This window comes from Cibotium barometz, chromosome 47 (genome assembly GCF_041138505.1).
Source record: "Cibotium barometz isolate CiBa-2024 chromosome 47, ASM4113850v1, whole genome shotgun sequence".
NCBI lineage: Eukaryota > Viridiplantae > Streptophyta > Polypodiopsida > Cyatheales > Cibotiaceae > Cibotium > Cibotium barometz.
The window spans coordinates 46,387,009-46,407,344 of NC_141092.1; the positions used below are offsets into that span (position 1 = coordinate 46,387,009).

At 42.3% G+C, this 20,336-nt stretch overlaps 1 protein-coding gene across 1 annotated transcript in view; it reads left to right on the top strand.

The window, feature by feature from the left end:
- Positions 1–20,336, top strand: part of UGP3 (UDP-glucose pyrophosphorylase 3) — a 71,039-nt gene that overhangs the window by 5,458 nt on the left and 45,245 nt on the right. The window contains exons 4-6 of the mRNA XM_086784831.1: positions 19,645–19,806; positions 19,904–20,076; positions 20,237–20,303. Coding sequence (XP_086640957.1) covers positions 19,645–19,806; positions 19,904–20,076; positions 20,237–20,303 — 402 coding nt within the window. The remainder of the gene's footprint in view (positions 1–19,644; positions 19,807–19,903; positions 20,077–20,236; positions 20,304–20,336) is intronic.

Sequence of the window (20,336 nt, forward strand, 5' to 3'; positions counted from 1 at the left end):
CCCAAGCAGAATTCCTCGAATTCTGAATTCTTGATCCTCAGATCAAAATCAGAGGTCTCAACTTAGTTTCAGATTCGGTGGGTGATTTGAGTGTAGATTACTGAAGTGGTCACATCGTCTTTTCTTGAAACTGATGAAGGAGTTACGTCTTGGTCAGTCTGATTCAGAGGACTGAGTCTGGAAAGGTTCTCTCTGAACTCACTTTATCGAAGGGTAATATTTCAATTACTACTTTATTGAATTTTATTTATTGAGTATTTGCTTAACTGAATTCAAAACTAATCACGAATTCCTATGAGGGATAAATTAATCATTTAACTAAAATTTCAATTTCGATAGATTTTTTGAATTCTCATTAATATCCTAGAGAATATGAAACGGTAAAATTTTCTTTCCCAGAGTATTTACTTAATTCATTTATTAATATTCATGGGATTTAAACAAAGGATCCAAGAGAACTCTTGTTTTGATATAAAAATTTTGTATGCATCTATTTATGCATAAAATACAACTTCTAAAAGAATAACACTTTTATATAAAAAAAGAAAAATCTTTCTATGCATCTATTTATGCATAAAAATCAATATTAGTGAAAGTAATACGTTTATAATAAAAATTTTCTTTTATGTATCATTTTACGAATAAAAATTTATTTTGATAAAAGTAACATTTTTATAATAAAAAAAATATTCTTTTATGCATCTATTTATGCATAAAAATTTATTTTGATGAAAGTAACACTTTTATAATAAAAAAATATTCTTTTATATATCTATTTATGCATAAAAATTCATTTTGATGAAAGTAACACTTTTATAATAAAAAATATTCTTTTATGTATCTATTTATGCATAAAAATCAATATTGATGAAAGTAACACTTTTATAATAAAAATATTCTTTTATGCATCCATTTATGCATAAAAATCTATTTTGATGAAAGTAATACTTTTATAATAAAAAAATATTCTTTTATGCATCTATTTATGTATAAAAATCTATTTTGATGAAAGTAACACTTTTATAATAAAAAATTTTCTTTTATGCATCTATTTATGCATAAAAATTTATTTTGATGAAAGTAACACTTTTATAATAAAAAAAAATTCTTTTATGTATCTATTTATGCATAAAAATGAATATTGATGAAAGTAATACATTTATAATAAAATTATTTTTTTAATGCATCTATTTATGCATAAAAATCTATTTTAATGAAAGTAACACTTTTATAATAATAAAAAAATAACCAATATGCATCTTTCTATGCATAGAATATATATCTAAAAGAAATAACACTTTTATAATAAAAATATTTCTACTATGCATTTTTGAATGCCTAGAATGAAAATAACACTTTTAGAATACACAAATTGTGGCGATTACTCTTTTTGAATGATAAAAGATAAAACTTATTTTACCAAACTTTAGAAAATTTCGCCATAACCTCATTTGTATGGTTGATCATTTTTTAATTTTTTATATTTTAAAATTACTTAAAAATTATACCCAAATGGTTTTAAGCACTCTAAACTCATCAAATTTCACTTCTAAAAAAAGAAACAATATGAAAAGTTTAATTTCAACTATTAGATCACTTAACTAGGATAAAGAAGGGATGATTTTAAGAATGAGAGAGGGGGAAAGCCTTTCCAATAAGACAAAGCATCGATTTATCATTTCAAACAAAACAAAAATTAAAAAATCATTAAAAGAGTAAAGAAAAATATAAGATTTTTAACTTACATGAATTTTGGGAGCTTTCCTTTGGTTTGATGGTTTGAGGGATCTACTCTTGTTTGCAACAAGAGTGGTCACCAAATCTTTAGAAGAGGAAATGGTCAAAAACTAGTGAATTATTAAAAAATTTATAATTCTTGGCTCTTGGGAGGAGTAGAGTAACAGTGCATAAAACACTATTAAGCTTCAACAAAGGGGGAGGCTTCTATTTATAGGAAAAAGTGAGCTTCTAACCAAGCAAATTGATTCTAGAATTTTTCAGATCAGTTTGGTCAATTTTTAACCATTTTTAGATCAGTTTAGCTTACTTTTTGGAACTAGACTTGAATTAGGAGAGAGGAGAGATGAAATATCTTAATTTTTGATAATTTAAAACTGCACCACATGTGAAATAGGCGCCTCCTTCATGAGGGGGGAATTCTCATTAGGTGTCAAAAATTCATTTTTTTAGTATTTCCTTTGGTCCTTAGTCTACTTTTCATCTTATGTGAGTATTTACTCATTTTTGAGAGGATTTTCTTTATTTCTTCAATTTATCTTCTCCACACATTTGGATGAATTTAATTGGCTCCTCAAAATCTTAATTTAAAATTTTTAAGAAATTTGGACTCTTAGGATAAGGCCTCTTGAACAGATTATACTTGATTTCTAAAGCACCTTCTGAAAATCTTTTTGAACTTTTGTTTCGGGGAAACTTATTTTAATAAGAAGAGATATTTTTTTATCCAAAAATTTTCAAAATCTGAATAATCTCTGTCTAGAATATTTTCTCTCTCTAGGCTAAAACAGATAGAAACAATATTTTTTATATTTCTGAAGAGAGATTTGATTACAGGAGAAGATGTTGGACATCTTGAGAGGCTGGGGAGGAATCTTATATTCTCTCCCACTTGAAAAACGCGAGATGTCCTCATCTCGCAAACAGGGGGTAATCCCGCAATAGTTCGGCTTCTTTCTCCCCGGTGGCATCTTCAAAAGGATAGAACTTCCATTTGACCAATAATTCTCTCAGAATTTTATTCTTGAGAACCATTTCTCGAACATCAAGGATTTCTTTAGGTTGGAGTTCAATCTGTCCTTGGGTTTAAGAAGTTAAGATTTCATTATCAAGCACATAATTTAGGCTTGGTACATACTTTTTAAGAAGGCTGATATGAAATACATTATGTACTTTGAGATGAGGAGGCAGAAGAAGCTCGAAGGCTAAGTCACCTACTTTCTTTGTAATCAGATATGGCCCATAATATTTGGGGGATAACTTCTTGTACTTCCCAAGAGATAGGGAACTTCTTTTAGGGCATACTCGAATGAAGACCATATCTGCTTCTTTGAATTTTCTGTGTGTGCTCTTCTTATATGCATATTGCTTCTGTCTATCCTGGGCAGCTTTAATATCTTTGTGAATTGCCTGCATTTGCTGCACCATGTCGTCAAGCATCTGTCTGGACATCTCGACCCTAATCAATGGATCGGACCAAGCTAATGGAGTTAAGCAATCTTGTCCATACAGAGCTTTGAAAGGGCTTATCCCAATACTTCGGTGATAAGAAGCATTGTAGGCGAACTCGACTAGGTGCAGATAGCTTAGCCACTTCTTGGGTTCCCTGCCACCACAGCATGACCGATGTATATCTTCGATTACTTGGTTTACCCTTTCTGTTTGACCATCGGTCATAGGGTGGTAAGCTGTGCTGAGATCCAAGAAAGTTCCTACTACTTCAAAAAATGCAGTCCAGAATCTTGATGTGAATTTGGGATCTCGATCATTTACTATTCTTCTAGGTAGGCCATGCAATTTGAAGACTTCTTTGAGGAACACTCTGGCCACATCCACTGCAGTGTAGGTTTCTTTTACTGGAATCAGATGGGCAACTTTGGTTAGTCTATCAACTACCACAAAGATGGAGTTGTAACCTGATTGCACTGAAGGTAATCTAGTAATAAAATCCATACTGATGCATTCCCACTTCATCTGGGAGATGTCTAATGGATGTAACTTCCCAGACATTTTTACTCTCTCGGCCTTGACTTTCTGACAGGTCAGACATTGACGTACATCATTAAGTACATCGGTTTTTAGACCAGGCCATAAGAAGCTTTTCTTCACGGACATGTAGGTTTTGATAAAACCTGGATGTTCTGCAATAAGGCTGTCATGGACTTCATTCAGAATTTGACCCTTAGTTCCCTCATCATTGGGAATGCATAGCCTGCGATTATAATACATAATTCCATCATCTAGGCTGTACCCTTGAACTCGGTTCAACTCCTGTGGAGTTTTGCTTTCCTGCATAAGTAGGGTAGCAATAGGGCCAAAGAATCTATCCTGCATGATCTTCTCACTTGCTTCAATAATCAAAGGATTTGACACTACAGTAATTGTAAGCAAGGAGGCTTTTTTGCTGAGGGCATCTGCTACCACATTTTCTTTGCCTGGGCGGTACTTGATTTCAAAATCAAATTTCTGCAGGGTCTGCATCCACCTTCTCTGGTGATGTTGAGATCCTTTTGAGTAAAGATCCACTTTAAGCTTTGATGATCTGTCATCAAAGTGAATCTTTGACCCAATAGGTAATGTCTCCACAACTTCAAGGCATATACTACTGAAAGTAGTTCCAGGTCGTGGGTAGCATAATTCCTCTCATGCGTTCTGAGTTTTCGGGATTCATAGGCCATTGCATGACCTTCCTGTATGAGTGCACCTCCCAGGGTAAAACCGCTGGCATCAGTTACTACCTCAAAGGGTAGAGAGAAATCTGGCAGCTTTAGAACGGGATTGGTTACTAAGGCGGTCTTCAGCTTATAAAAAGCACTTTGGCACCTGGCAGACCATTGAAACGGAATATTCTTCTTGAGAAGATTAGTCAGGGGGGAAGTTATGAGAGCATACTTTGGTATAAAAATTCTATACCAACCAGTCAATCCCAAGAATCTTCTGACTTCTTTCACTGTCTTGGGTTCAGGCCAATCTATAACTGCTTGGACTTTTGCAGAATCTGAAGAAATTCCATCTTTTGATACCAGAAAGCCCAAGTATTCAACATAGTCGGCAGAGAAAGTGCATTTGCTCTTTTTTGCAAAGAGTTGGTGCTTCCTTAAAACCTCAAGAACTTTTCTGACATGAGTTTCATGGTCAGCTGCATTCTTTGAGTAAATCAGAATATCATCGAAGAAAACAAGAACAAGATCATCTAAGTATTCTCCGAGAATGTCCTGCATTAAGCGATTGAATGTAGCGGGGACATTTGTGAATCCAAATGGCATGACAGTGAATTCATAATGCCCATACCGAGTATTGATGGTTGACTTCGAGATATCTTGCTCATTAATCCTGATCTGATAATACCCTGATTTGAGATCTATCTTTGTGAAGATCTGGGCTCCACTTAGCTTGTCCAGAAGCTCATCAATTTTGGGAATAGGATACTTATTCTTAACTGTCAGCAGCTGATTGAGACCTGTGTAGTCCACACAGAGTCTTAGCGTTCCATCTTTCGTTTTTTGAAAGAGAACTGGCGCACCCCAAGGTGAAACACTGGGTCTTACAAACCCTTGTTCCAACAGTTGTCTAAGCCGTTCCTTGAGTTCGATGGCTTCAGGAACTGGCATTTTGTACGTGCGTAGGGTTACTGGCTGAGCTCCGGGGGTCAATTCTATCACATGATCTACTTTCCGAATTGGGGGCATCTCTGTTAGCTCTGCTGGGAATAAATCATCATAATCACTTAACCATTTAGGTTCTTTAGCTCTTAACTTTGAGTCTACCGAATTCATTTTGACAAGATAAATGCGCTGCTTCTTTCTAAGTCCTTTTAGTAACTTAGAAGCTTTTACTAACTGCAGACTTTGGGATCCTGAAATTCCGGTTCTTTGAACCTTGTTTCCGTGAAGATCACGGAAGGAAATGATTCCATTATGACAGTGAATGTCAGCTTGATTTTTGTGGAGCCAATTCATTCCAAGGATCCCGTCGAAAACTCCCAAAGGTATAACTCTGAACTGATTGTCAGTTAAATTCCCATCTAGATTGAACTGAATACGATCTGTCTCAAGGTGAGTGAAAAGAATCTTCCCACTTGCCAATTCAACTTGCATGGGTTTCCTTGATTTCTGATCTAAGACTAGCTTACGCAAGCATCGAAGGGAAATGAAAGAATGAGTACTGCTTGAATCGATCAAAAGCTTAAAAGGCTTACCCTGATACTCAGCTGGAGTATGAATGACGGAGAATTGGCGATTTGGCCCTTGGTTTTCAATTGCAACATAAATCTGTCCTCTTTCCTCTTCCACTACTTCTGCAATTGTGACTACTCTGGTTGCTGCAGTCTGAGGCGGAACTCTTTCTATTTGGTTGCCCCAGTTCTGGGAAGGAGTTCTGAGGCTACTCTGGACAGAGGCAGACGACTGAGCTGGAGTTTTCCTGGGATTTCCCTGATTTGGGCGAGATGGACCTTGATTTGACTGATAGGAAGGGGCTGGTCTCTCCACTCTCGGTCCTTGACTTCCCTGTTCCCTTGACATGGCAGGAGTGGGGCAGTCTTTCAGCTAGTGACCAAAACCCTGACCTCCAAAACACCGGTTCTCACTTTTGAGCTCACCCTCTGAATCCTTGAAATAGGTGGGGCTCCTGAGAAAGTGTTCTGGGGGAAAGGTTGTCACAAACTCCTATATTCTAGGGACATGCGGATGCGTGTCAGGCCTAGAAACCTGCGGATGCATGTATGTATTATACCTGGGTATGTGTATGGATCATATGAGTGGATGCATATGAGTCCAAGGACATGGCATGACATTTGTGGACTTTCGGGCGGTGCCTGTGTGGATTCCGGCCATGCACACATGGTGTGTTATGATGGCAGGCGGAATATTTTCAAGTACAAGAATGATGATAGGTGGTTCTCCAAGTTTACTTGTGCACAATGCATAAATGATGCATGTCATAACTTTATTTTACTTTGTGTGACATTGTCTTGTTGCCTGGACAATGCTTGTTATTTTGGCTTGTGAAGTCCGAGGGACCGGGGACGCCCGGGCACCTTGTGGACACGTGTGTGCACTCCTGTTTGGGCCTAAAACTGTGGGCTTATGGGTTTTGCAGGTGGTAAGTGCGTCCACACTCAATTTACAGCTTACTTCATTTACTACTAAGGTTTATTGGTTTGCAGGTCCACACTTATTAATAAGTGGCCGGACAACTTATAATGCGTTTGCATTTGGTTGGACCAAAATTAATGAAGTCCGGATAGCTTATGGCCATTTTCAGCGTGATGCCATTGCCCTTGATGCCCCGCAGGGCGAACAGGTTTCTCGTACATATGTAGGTACTGTGCAGGGTGTACCCACCAGGCCCCTGAGGTGGCACCTGAAAAAGGCGCCTCCCTCAAGAGGCCTTTTGGGCTGTTTTACTCATTATTCAACATATTGGAGAGCTGGTTGGAGCTTTGGGAGTTGCTACAGGGCTGGTTGCTTGCTTCCCGGACTCACACAAGCTTGGACAACGATCCCCACACTCTTCTAAAGGGCTGGTTGGTAAATTTCAGACCTGCAATTTCTGGTTATTGCGAGTTTTGGGCTGGTTATAGGTGTCCAAAGTCAACTTGGACAGTACAGGACAGCTCTAGGGACCTCCACAGGGCTGTAGGACCCTTTACAGGTGGATTTCTCGCGACAGAAAGTTGCTGTTTTGGACTGGTTATTGCACAAAACAGGCCGGACAGCAATGGAATATGTGAACATGGATGTGTCTCAAGGATTCTTGGTATAGCAGGTGCTTAGGGCAAGCATTGGGGACACTTGTTCGCGGAGAACACAGGTTTCTGGATCAGTTTCTCGCGTGGAAACAGGGCCTAAAGATCCATTTACATCTTGTGCAGGGCGGAGTACCTGTGAGGATTGTGATACTCTTGTGCAAGGCGGATGTACCTCTGAAGAGGCTTGTGCAGGGCGGATGTACCTGTGTGTAGGGCGGATGTACCTACAGATTCTCTTGTTTGAAATGTATTCATTCATAATGTATTTGGAAGAATCAGGTGCAGGCTGGTGGTGAATCCCCAGGCACCCGTAATCTTGTACTTTGCAGACTCTTTTGGTAATATAACCTAAAGGGGGGGGTCAGCCTATCATTGGTCCCTTTATGTGGTGTACTATTATTTTCAGCTTTGTGGTTGTAATGCTCAAGTATTAAGTGCTCAGAATCTTGTTCACATTTATACGATTCCAATACACGCATCCGCCTCCCGTTACAAAGGTCTTCTTCACTTCTGAATCTTCCCGCATCCTGATTCTGAATTGGGCCTTGCTGCCTCTTTGGGAGAGGAAAGTTTGAAGTACTTCCTTGGGTTTGGAATCTTTTAAAATTAGATGGTGCAGGCTTTGGTGGGACCTTAACAACAAAGGCTTAAGCAAAGTCCTTTGCCATTCTTACTGCTTCGGCCATTGAGACAGGTTTGGCATTCTTCACTAAGGTGTCCAATGGCTCATTCATTCCTTGAATGAACCTGGCCATCAGCTGCTCTTCATCCAATTGTGGAGAATATTTGAGGAGAAGGGCAAAAGCTTGATGGTACTCTTCAATTGTCCGGCTATCCTGCTTTAGTTCCAAGAACTCATTCATCTTAGTTTCAATGAAGCCCGGAGGACAAAACCTCTTTCTACGGTAAGCTTTAAGATCAGTCCAGGTCTAGGTATTCCGATCGAGATGGTTAGTCTCACAATGATTCCTCCTAGCGACCCTGGTCGTTTCCACAATCTTTAATCTGGCGAGAGCCATCTTGCTTCTCTCATTGTAGCCAGTTACATCAAAGTATTCCTCCATTGCCTCAATCCACTTTTTCACTACTTCACTTAAATGTTCTCCTTCACCCTTGAAGGGACTAAGCTGGGAATCTGGGCAGGGCTTTTCGAACATCCGGATCTAACTCTTCGTCATCGGTTAGAGGATCCGGTTGCCTTGCACGGACCGAGCGCCTCATAATTATGACAAAACGAGATTTTCGTCAACTTAATTTTGACAACAGATTTTTGATTATTTAATTTTTGCGATTTATTCTTTAAACAGATAATTATTTCATCATACTTTATGAAACAAGATTAACCACATTCACAATCATGAAAACAATTTGGAATTTTTTTGCAAAACATCATTTATTATCAAAAGTTTTCGATATATACATAGAGCATCACGGCTCCCTAAAATCACTGTCTCAATCGTATACGCATAAAGAAGCGAAATTGCGAAGGAGACATGCCATGGTACACACGATTCATTACAGAAAGAGGTGCTGTAATTCTATCTCTAGGGATAAAGCGGCTAAGAAGCCTGAAAACTCGGCATGAGGTTCTGAAATTCTTGGGTGAATGATCAAAGAGTTGTACATGTTGAACAAGTCCTAGCCTTATTAGAATCATGGCTACGGAAATATTTTGCGTGAGCCTCTGACGCTGAGACTGGTACTGACATTAATATATCGTCCTCCACAGAACCACATATACTGACGTCGCTCAAGAGGATCAGGAAAGTAAAGACTCTCAAAATGACGTGCGAGTCTCACTCTGCTCACTCGGGTCGTAGCAGAGTTGATAAGGTATTATATCCTGATTTTGGGAGAGTTCAAGAATGCCAGATAGATTCGGGGTATCCATCTATAAATTCCAATTCAATTTATGAGTTTTCAATTTTTGAAGTTCCTTCAACATAATATTAATAAGCGAAAACATTATTTCCCAGATTTACTTTAAAAATTTTAAGCAATTTCTGCTGCTGTTATGTAAATTTACAACAGGGCTATGATACCAACTGTGAGAGCCCACTGTCTCCTCCGCACACTGGATTCCTGATTGCTGGCAGCGGAAGGAGCTCCCTCTTGCGCGGGGCAGGGTTTCCCACTCAGGGCCTCGCCCTCGAATGTCTAGGTACGAGACTAAGCTGGTGGTCATTCCGAAAACTGAAACCGGAAAAATTTCCCATGCCCGGAAAGTGGGGACGATTCCACTATTTTTATTTTCTTAACGAATTCTTTTAACGAGGTTAAGATACTGAACTGCCTTCATCTGATAAAACCAGATAGAAGGGAAACTATTACAGACTTGACTTGAAGGGATCAACGCTTTTTTCCTAAATTGAATCAGGCACAGTTGTTGATCTATTCATTTCAGAAGTCTTCAGGCTTTTAATTAACTACTCGAGTTTCAAGTGTAATCCTATTAATCAATTTTATTATTAAAACTCTACCGATTCCAGTCTAACCCCATCCGGCCCATGGGTTAGCCACCGCCCAACCACTCGAATAGTAGAACCAGACTAGTACTCACTCACCCATAATTGAAAGCCTTTCTTAACTTTTGCTTTAGAATACAGATACTCACACACTTCTCTTTAAACTTTTATTTATAAAACAATCCATTGACAAACAATTACTTGGTACAGATGTCACAACTCAAAATTCCCATTCAATTCTTGTTTCTCACAAAACAGTTCACTCTGGACTCTCCGTTGAGACCAGCAGGTCAACAACGAGATTCAGTAACAGATTACAATAATTTTCTTGTCATCATACACATTTATATATCTTCCACGACATATGCATGGGTGTCCTAAGCACTGCGAGCCCGTGCATCGCCTGGTTAGAACCCTCCAGGATCCTCCTTAGGTGTCATGGCACTTTACTCAGGGACCGCTTTGTCGGCCCTCGTCCATTGTACCGGAAGCACACCATCTTACACCATATCCAGGCTGGTCAAGACTTGGGCAGGTTTTTGCCGCGTGAGCCCTCCTTTGAATACTCCACGCCAACTGTTACAACCGAACTTCTCTTAGAAAAAACACATATACCAAATGCTCCTTCCAGCTTTCTGGCGTAAGACGGGTCACGGTCCTTTAAGAAAACAAGGTTTCTATGCAAGTTTTCAGTTTTGATTTTCTTTTGAATATAATGAGTATATCTTAATTCCGTATTCCAAGACTTCTAGATCACAGGTCTGGATTTTAAAGCAGAATTCCTCGAATTCTGAATTCTTGATCCTCAGATCAAAATTAAAGATCTCAACTTAGTTTCAGATTCGGTGGGTGATTTGAGTGTAGATTACTAAACTGGTCGCATCGTCTTTTCTTGAAACTGACGAAGGAGTTACGTCTTGGTCATAGTCTGATTCAGGAGATTGAGTCTGGAAAGCTTCTCTCTGAACTCACTTTATCAAAGGGTAATATTTCAATTATTACTTTACTGAATTTCATTTATTGAGTATTTAAGTAACTGAATTCAAAACTAATCACGAATTCCTATGAGGGATAAATGAATCATTTAACTAAAATTTCGACTTCGATAGATTTTTTGAATTTTCTCATTGGTTTCACAGCCAGGAGTTGACAGGGGGTGTTAGAAGTCATCTCCTGTCTAGTTTTATACACCAGGGCCTTTGTTGTGGGTGTGCCCGCCCTTATGAGGTGTTTTATCATTTCTCCCTACTCTTCGCATTTCCCCCCTATTTTTCCTATTTTTTTTGTGGCTTGGGAGGCAGCCCATTTGTTGGCCGATTGCTGGAACTTGTCCACGACTCCATGTCTGAGGTGGCCGACTGCTGACTAGCTGGCCGACTGGATGTATAAGCTGGTCGTGGAGTTTCAGGGCCAGTCGGCTGCCCTACAGCAGGCCGACTGCTGTTGGGGGGCCATATAAATAGGCCCCCAGTCCCCTTGCCAGTTTTGTATCATACCTCGAGATTTTCTTGTGTATATAGAGCAGAGTTACACGCCTCTCTCTCTCTCTCTCTTGTGCTGTATTTTTCTGCATGCGTTTTGCTCTTGTGCTCCCAGATCTGGTCATCATCTCCGCTGCGTATTTTGACACCACAATGGTCAAGATGTCACAAGGAGGTGTAGGACGTGGAGTGGAAATTGGTCCCATGTGAGCCGAGTCCGAGACGAGTCAGCCAGGGGTAAGCATCCAAGGTCAGGTGTGCATTGTCTTGCACATGAAGCAGTGCTAGTCCATACTGTGAGTCTTACGTCTAGAATGATGTTAGGTGACTTGAGTAGTTGGTTTGCAACGTGTTGCTACCAGGCATTTGTAGAAGCATGTAGGATTGCATGTAGGAGGGGTCTAGCCCTTAGGGCTACCCCAGAAGAGAGTGTCAATCTCTAGATTGGGCATTAGGTAGGTTTAGGCCAGCCAAGAAGGGCTAGGAAGGCCCTTGGCCTTGCCCACCAGCCAATGGAGGGCTGGGTAGGCTGTTGGCTAGCCCAAGGGGCTTGGCCAAGCAGCCGGCAGGCCATAGAGGCCAGCCTAGCCAGGCGGCCAGGTCTGATAGGCTGCCCAGCAGCCAGTTGGCCAGGGCCAAAGTGCTGCCTAGCAGCCAGGTGCAGTCATTGGAAAAGCAGTTATCTGAGCTTCTTGAGCCGGATTCATTCGGCCTTCTTCCTCCCCATTTGCTGCATCTATCCTATTTGTCCAAAAGAAGGACAAGTCTGCACGCCTTTGTGTAGACTACAGGGCATTAAACAAACTCACTATCAAGAATAAGTTTCCTATGCCAAGGATAGAGTACATTTTGGAGCGTTTAGACGGTGCTAAGTTTTTCACTAAGATTGACCTCAAGAGTGGTTACCATCAGGTCCGCATTTTTGAAGCTGACATTTCAAATACAGCTTTTTGGACAGAGCGTGGTCACTACGAGTTCGTAGTCATGCCTTTTGGGCTTACAAATGCACCCACAACCTTCAATAAGATGATGTCTAGGATTTTCGCAACTTGGTCGGGGGATTTTGAGCGGCAGGCCGACCCTACTAGAACCAGCTGACTAGCATATGTAGAGGGTATAAATACCTCTGGCAGAAATCAGTCTAGATATCTGATAATTCACAAAGGGCTTGTCACCATTTGGCCACCCAATTGGTCCACCTGTGCTTTCTTATCATGTATGTACATTGGACTGGTGTCCATGGCAGTTGTATATGCTGGGGATTGATGCCACTCATGTGATATTGTGGACTTGGCTTTTCGTTGGGACTTGTGCCTCCATGTACATGCCCGGAAACGCTTGGTGGATTCGTATTCCATTGGGTCTGGTATCTCGTGTACTTGCCTGGAGCATGTCTATTTTGGTATAGTCTCATGAACGGGGATTGTCCATACCAATGCTGCATTGCATAGCATCTTTATGTGCTTGCTTGCAATTGAAATTGCTTGCTTGCTTGCTTGCTTGCAATTGAAATTGCATGCTGTTTTCATGCTTGCTTGACCAATGTGTAGTTCCGGGTAAGGGGACGCCCGCTCGCGAACCGTGCGTGTGAAACTATCATGTGACAGGTGGTAAGTATTGGTCACAAATCTAGCCTTAGGAGTTAGCACTAATTTATAAGTGAGTGTGTACACATTTCATTAAGTTTTGGGCGACCAAAACTCACTTTTAAATTATAACCAGCTCGGTGTTCACACACACTGATGTCCCGAGGTGGACATAACCCAATGTCCACCGCCCAAACCTTATCCCCTTTGTACAAAGGGAGTAACCAGCCATGTGTCCACTCTAGCTTGCTCCACAAAGCACTTGCCTGCCACCTACACTGGACAACACACCACCTCACTCCTCCTCTCTCTAGAGATTGGCGCCTCTTTCATGAGGGCTGTTGGGCTGCATTTTTTGCACTTTCTCCTTCCCAATTCCATTTCCAAGCTTGCTAAGGTGTTTCTCAAGCTTCGTAGAGTTTTTGCGGATGCTAATCACTCTCCTACACACTCCTAATGACTGAAATTCAGCAAAGCAGCTCTCTTTATTGCTGTAATTTTTGGTCTTTTTGCTGAAAACCCTAATTTCAGCCCTCCTTTCTCAAGTTGAACCATAGAGGAAGTGAAACCGATCCCGTCAAGTGGGAATAGACTCCGTTGGACACCCACATGCGTAATAGAACAACTTAATATCACAATTTGAAATGGACAACTTAACAACAACTGAAAATTGAAATGAAATGAAATGTTGACAGATGGACACCAGCACTAGGGCCGGAACGGGCCGACCCCCCCCCTCAATATATGATATATTATTGGGAGTATTTAACAAATACAATGCTCCATGGGTTCAATGAACGAGATGATGTCCATGTACAAATGAATACAGTACCAAACAAGAGGCTCGAAGTAGATGTTCGAAGGAGAGCGACCACTTGAGTGGTCCAGTCTCTACGGTCTTGTGCCTTCACTGGACTCCGCGGAGAGCGCCCCACTAGTGTTCCTGGACCACGCACAAACAGGCGCTCCCGTACTAACGCTTGGCTCTCCCGATCTTGGCACCTTTGGATCGTGGTTCTCCAAAAGCTTGGACTACCCGGCACCGAACGGGTGTTAGCCTTAGAGAGAATCCTTTATCAGATTTACAACAAAGTTCTTTACCTAAATCTGAATTCACTTACTTGTAGCTCGCAGATGGAAGACCAATACCCGAGGTGTGTGTGCAGCTACTAGTGGTGGACACCAAGACACAGCAGCTGGTCGAGGAGGATGAGGAGCAACTGCCTGTGGAGAAGGTGTAGCCACCTGAAGAAGGGAGATGCTGCCTATGGAAGGGAGGTGCAATCCGCCTGCAAAGGATCACATCCAACTGCTGAGCAGGACACAGCCGCCTGTATGGGAAGAGGAGCAGCCGCCGCCGATGGAAAAGAGGTACAGCCGCCTGTAGAGAGTATGCACAGCTGTCTGCTTGTGGAGATGGCTCAGCCTACTGGACAGAGAGAGCAGCGCCTGCTGGACAGAGGGAGCAGCCGTCAAGAGAGGAGGTGGAGATGGCGCAGCTTGCTGGACAGAGGGAGCAGTGCCTGTTGGAGATGTAACACCTGGCTGCAGCCGCCTGTGAGGTGGCGCAGCCGCCTGTAGGGCAGGAGCAGCAGCCTGGTTGCAGAGCACAGCCGCTTGGCTGCAGCCTGTAGAGGAAGAGGCGTGGAGGAAGCGTAGCCTGAAGAGATGCAGCCGCCTGAGAGCCAACGAGGAGGAGCAGCCGGAGGAGATGAAACGATCGCCGGTTCTCTTTGTTCTTTACGAAGGGTGGTCGCTCTCTTTTGTAGATGTTGGAGGGGGAGATAAACGACCACAGCTGGCCGGCTCCCCACGTTTGCATGGGGGCGGCCAGCTTCATGGTGTGGTGTGGGTAGGTGACCATGCACCCACCCCCACACACACAAAGGGTTAAGTGTGGCTCCCCACCTTGGCCCATATGTGGGTGCCCCTAATGGGTGCCCACTTTTAAATGAAATGTGAACTTACAACCTTATAAAATGAAAGGTTAGAAATAAAACTATTAAACCAACAAGTGCAATACACTTACCACCTGTTCACACACAACAAAACTCGTCAGAAGACAGAGAAAACTTCATGAGTCACTGGTAGGCGTCCCCGCTCAGTAAGTGACAACAGGCAAACACAAGAATACAAGTCATGCGAAAACAGTTTCAAACATGCAAAACATGAGTGCATGTGCAAATAGTATCATGGACATATCTCCCGTTCATGGAACAAGTATAAAATATCTGTCGGCACAAAAATGGCACGACATAAAACATAAATCCTGGTCTTCCTATGGAGTGACAGTCCCATAGATAAAACACAGTTCCAGGCACGAGCCTCCCTATGGAGTGACAGTCCCATAGACACGACACGGCACAAATACTGGCTCTTCCATGGCGTGACAATCCCATGAATAGAACACAGTCCAGGTCATACACGGGTGGCACCAGTTTGGCTCCCGTCCATACGACACCATCCTGCTAACACACGGGTGGCACATGATGAGCCAACTTCGTGGAAAGATGCTTTTAAAATTCCATCCTGGAAATAGGCCATGGAACTCGAACTCGAAAGATTTGACCGTAATGGCACATGGTCGCTTGTGGATCACCCTCGTCATAAGAAGGTCATTGGAACCAAATGGGCACCAGTCTAGCTCCCGTCCATGTTAAGCAAAAAATATTGGCCTCTTCACATGAGACACCGGCCTCGCCTCAAGTGAACGAGACACAAAACTGGAGATGGACCAAATGGTCGGCCAATTGGTGACAGGAAGCTTTCCCAAGGTTCCCTTCATCCTTTTGAAGACTTTTGTTCGCGACGAAGAAAGGCGACAAATCGAAGATCTCAACACTCCAAGGACTTCCATCGCGAAGACTTCCGCTGTCATCGACTCTACTTACTATTGGTAAGCTTTTATGCTTAAATATGGAAGCAAGTAGCAGGAGGGAGGAACCGGATTACAAGATCACAGACCATGTGTAGTGTTCTCTTGTCCTACGTGCTCTCTTGCAGATTGTTGCTACCATGTGTTGGTGGAACAATAGAGAGTAGATGGTAGGGAACATGGGCACTTGAGAGGATAGTGGGGATTGCAAGTCTACATTGACAACCACTTGTTTGCAATACTGTATTCATATGCATTGGTATGGAAATTTGGTCAGAAATGCCCATGACACTATGTACTTGATTCTCCCAAGATCAATATACTTTATTTGAGGGAGGGGTTGGCCGTTCCGGCTCATTGTGTGTCTCTTGTCAATTCAGTAATTTACTTCTTGTAGTTGAGCAAGTGTCCATCAAATCTTAGTGTATTTTAGTGTATTGATTAGCATTGTGTTCAATCAAGTTACAGGGCTTGTGTGTTCCAAGTGCCAGGACAGCCAAGGGGAGTGCTCTAGGCTTTAGCGAAGGTGAAGAGTGCAGGTTACGAACCATATTTGTTTGTAGAATTTGCATCATTCTAATAAAGCAAATGTACCATTCGTGGTGGGGGCCTTGTAGAGGGTATTCGGGAATTGGGACTCAATATTGTCTCTCTCTCTCTCTCTCTCTCTCTCTCTCTCTCTCTCTCTCTCTTTCCATGCATATAGCTTTGCATTCTCCTAGTAGTAGAGCTCCATCCCCTCCTCCACCCATTGTACTTATTGCACACCCAAATTGAGCTTTTTAGTTCAGTACTTTTTCATTTTGTTGGGATGACAGAGGATACCCCATACAGGTACTCCGATTTGTCTCATAGGCCGAGTTCAGTCTTTTGGAAGACATTAATAAAATCTTTCTTTCTTTCTTTCTTTCTTTCTCTCTCTATTTCTGCACACCTTTCTCTATGTTGTGTGTTATCTTCGTCATGAACGGTTACTGAATTTTGAACATTGAAGTTACCGAATCTTCTACCGAGCTTGTGACATGTGAGGTCTTTGACCGTCGTAAACACAACCTTAGTCTAACGAAACTGCACTTAATGATGCTTAAGATAGACAGATAGTGTCAATGCAATGCAATGCAACTATATTAGATGAATGGTTTACAATGAGATCTGAATAGATCTATGATGCTGTCCTAGATGACTATCTTTCTTGGGATGAGAGGAATAGGCTGAATGTTGATGCTCAGGACTGTTCCCTGCTCCAATGCTGAGGTCCACCCTTCGATGCCGGCTTCCCTCTATGTAGGAGATAGGAATGATGAACTATATGCTGAATATCCTGAATATGCTGCTATGCTGGATGAACTGCTGTCCCACTGTCTTTCCCTTGTCTCCTAGGAAGGAAACACTGAAGGGATGGCTTTGGGACTGATGCCTGCTGATGCGATGCTGAAAACGCAGATGCTCTCCTGTTGCCTGGGAAGGAAACGCCGAGGAGATAGATGCGTTGGCTGAATCTGAGGGACTGAACTGGATGCTGAACTTGATGCGTTGATGGGCTGAAAACGCTGATGTCGGATGCTATGGTGGACTGAATGCTGATGCGCCTCTATTTATATGAGGGACTGGTGCTGGTCGCCCAGCCTTGCTGCAGTCGGCCAGCACTGAATGCTCACGATTGCCATAAAATACCATAAATGCTATAAAATGCCAATCGGCTGGTTTACAGATGCTGTCGGCTGATGCACATGAATGCCTTACAATGCTCATGATGATTGGAGTGCTGATGTTGGTGATAAAACACCCCCATATGATGCTCATACTGAAATATGTCTAAATGAATATCCTGATTATATGCCTGATGATGCCATGCCACTTGTACACCTGATGGGTGTGCACGTGACATTCCCCTCTGCTAAACTGTTGCTGGGTGGTATACCTGGCAACCTTTCGACTCCTTTGGTGATCCTTTTCCACTGAACCATTGCCCCCCTTCAAACTTCTGTTGCCGGGACCGAGGTCATATGTAGGAGTGAAATCCTTTGAGCCAAAGACTCTATCCACTGCGGGAACGGACTGGCAAATGCTGCTAAAACTGCTTGGAAATACTTGAGTCACCCCTGGCATGTCTGTGGAATCCTTTCACCCACCATCTCCGTCGTTCCTGAAGCTCTGAACCTCCTAAGGCGATGTTGGAGCAAACTTCCGTCTCCTGTGGAAGAGAAACCCCCTGCTGCTGCCAGTGGAAGCCCAAAACTTATGTCCTCCTTTGATGATGGATGTCATTCTTCCCCAGAGAGTTCATGGGCAAACATGTATGCCTTGCAGATGCAAGACTGATTGCTAAGATGAGTGCTAAGATGACTACTATGCAAGCCATGTGCAACCCTATATGCTGTGCAAGAATGCAAATGGATGGGTTACTAATGCATACCTAAGGGAAAATCCCTAAGGGTGGCCTGCAAGATTTTGAGAACTGGGTTTAACTGTGCGGAAGCGATTAACATGATGTCTGACTGAATGACTGATGGAATGAAAATGATCTAAGGCTGGTTACCTGTAACGCTCTGATACCAATGTGACATGTGAGGTCTTTGACCGTCGTGAACACAACCTTAGTCTAACTAAACTTGTCCATGTTGTTCCACTTTCCAGGCAGTTGTACTTGTTTTGTGAGGTACACGCTCTTTCGGTGTCTCTAAATGTAACCTATATGATGAGCCACTTTACAGGCTTTTCAAATGCTATGTGAGATAAATTGGATGAGGATTTCGGGCTATTTAGAGAAAACAGCTTGAAAACACACAAAAGCAATGGAAAATACTTGGGTATCTGGTAGTTGATGATGAGCCTTTCTCGTGCTGGAGTGGAAGTATACATGGTAATCACATTGTGAGTCATGATGAATGTTTGCACACGGCTTTTCCAGCACCACTGATGATGCATGGATGCCGCATTGATATATAGCTGCTGCTGGTGTCTTCAGTTTTCTCCATGGGAACTTGCTTTATTCTTGGTGGCAATAACAGAACTGCACTGCACTTATATTGCAAAGTTGCTACATGCACTGCTGGATAACCACAAGTGCTTGTAGGTTGCCTGTATGTGGTGTAGCGAACTGGTCATACGAGTGTTGGCGGCTTACAAGAGTGCAAGGTCCAGTTCTCACATGCTTTGATTTTCTGCCACACATGTGACCCAGCCTTTTTATGCACTCATATGCTGCATCCATCTGAACATCCCTATCTTCCTGCTGTGTGCGTTGATTCTGTCTGCTGGCATGCACAGCTGCTGTTTTTACTGTGGGTGTTGCAGGGCTGTTTCACAGCGCTGCTGACCAACCACACCCTCTGTGCACAAGATAGGCTTGGAAGTTTTGTGAGCTTAACGATGGGAGTAGAGTGGGTCTATTCCACAGGCACAGTCAAACAGCTACACTCTCTGCACAAGATTGGTTTGAAAGTTTTGCTAATTTAAAGATGGCAGTAGGGTGGGTCTGGAGTTGGGCAGTCTGGAGGTATGGTGTTCAGAAGCTTGGTTTCATATATATGGGTTGTGATTGGGCTGTGGGTCATGGATCCAAGATGGGCCGGGCCAGCCTAGCAGTCAGCCACAGTAGCCATTACATGCACCAAAGCTGCGCATAAATAACTTTAAAAAATATACGACTCTCATGTAGGGTGCTGATGTAATAATTACAGAATATGGAAACTGATTGTTCTGTGTGCTTTCCAAGATACTAACAATGACAATTGTATGGGTTTAGGCAAGGGAGTACCTACATTTCAAAATCTACAGGAAGCAAGAAGTCACGCCTGTTGCCATCATGACAAGCGCTGCAAAGAAGAACAATGAGCTGGTTACGAGACTGTGTGAAAGCCGGGACTGGTTTGGGCGTGGGAAATTGAGCTTCCATCTTTTTGAACAGGTGAGAACGGATGAACTCACATTCTTCATGTTTTTGGAAAAGAAGCTTCTCAATAATATTAAGGTTGCTGAAGCAGTATTTTGGGTGTTTATTTCAGCCTTTGATACCTGCAGTAGGTGCAGAGGATGGCCATTGGCTGATTAGTGAGCCTCTAGCACCGATTTTGAAGCCTGGAGGCCATGGAGTTATATGGAAACTGGCTTTTGATAAAGGGGTTTTTGACTGGTTTTACAAGAAAGGCCGCAAATCTGCCATCGTACGCCAAATCAGGTTAGAAAGCATCGGTTGCTAGCTTGGAAGCCGGTATCAAATGAATTGGGTGTTTTGCTACGTTTAAGAATATTCGTAGTTTTGTTTGCTTATTGATTGTTTTTAATGGTTGTGCAAGCCTTCTTATGCAGCCTTTTTGTGTATGCGTGCATGCGTGCAGCAACCCGATTGCAGCCACCGATGTGACATTGTTGGCATTAGCAGGAGTTGGACACAAACACAACAAGGTTAGACATTATGCCACTATGGGGTTTAGGGTT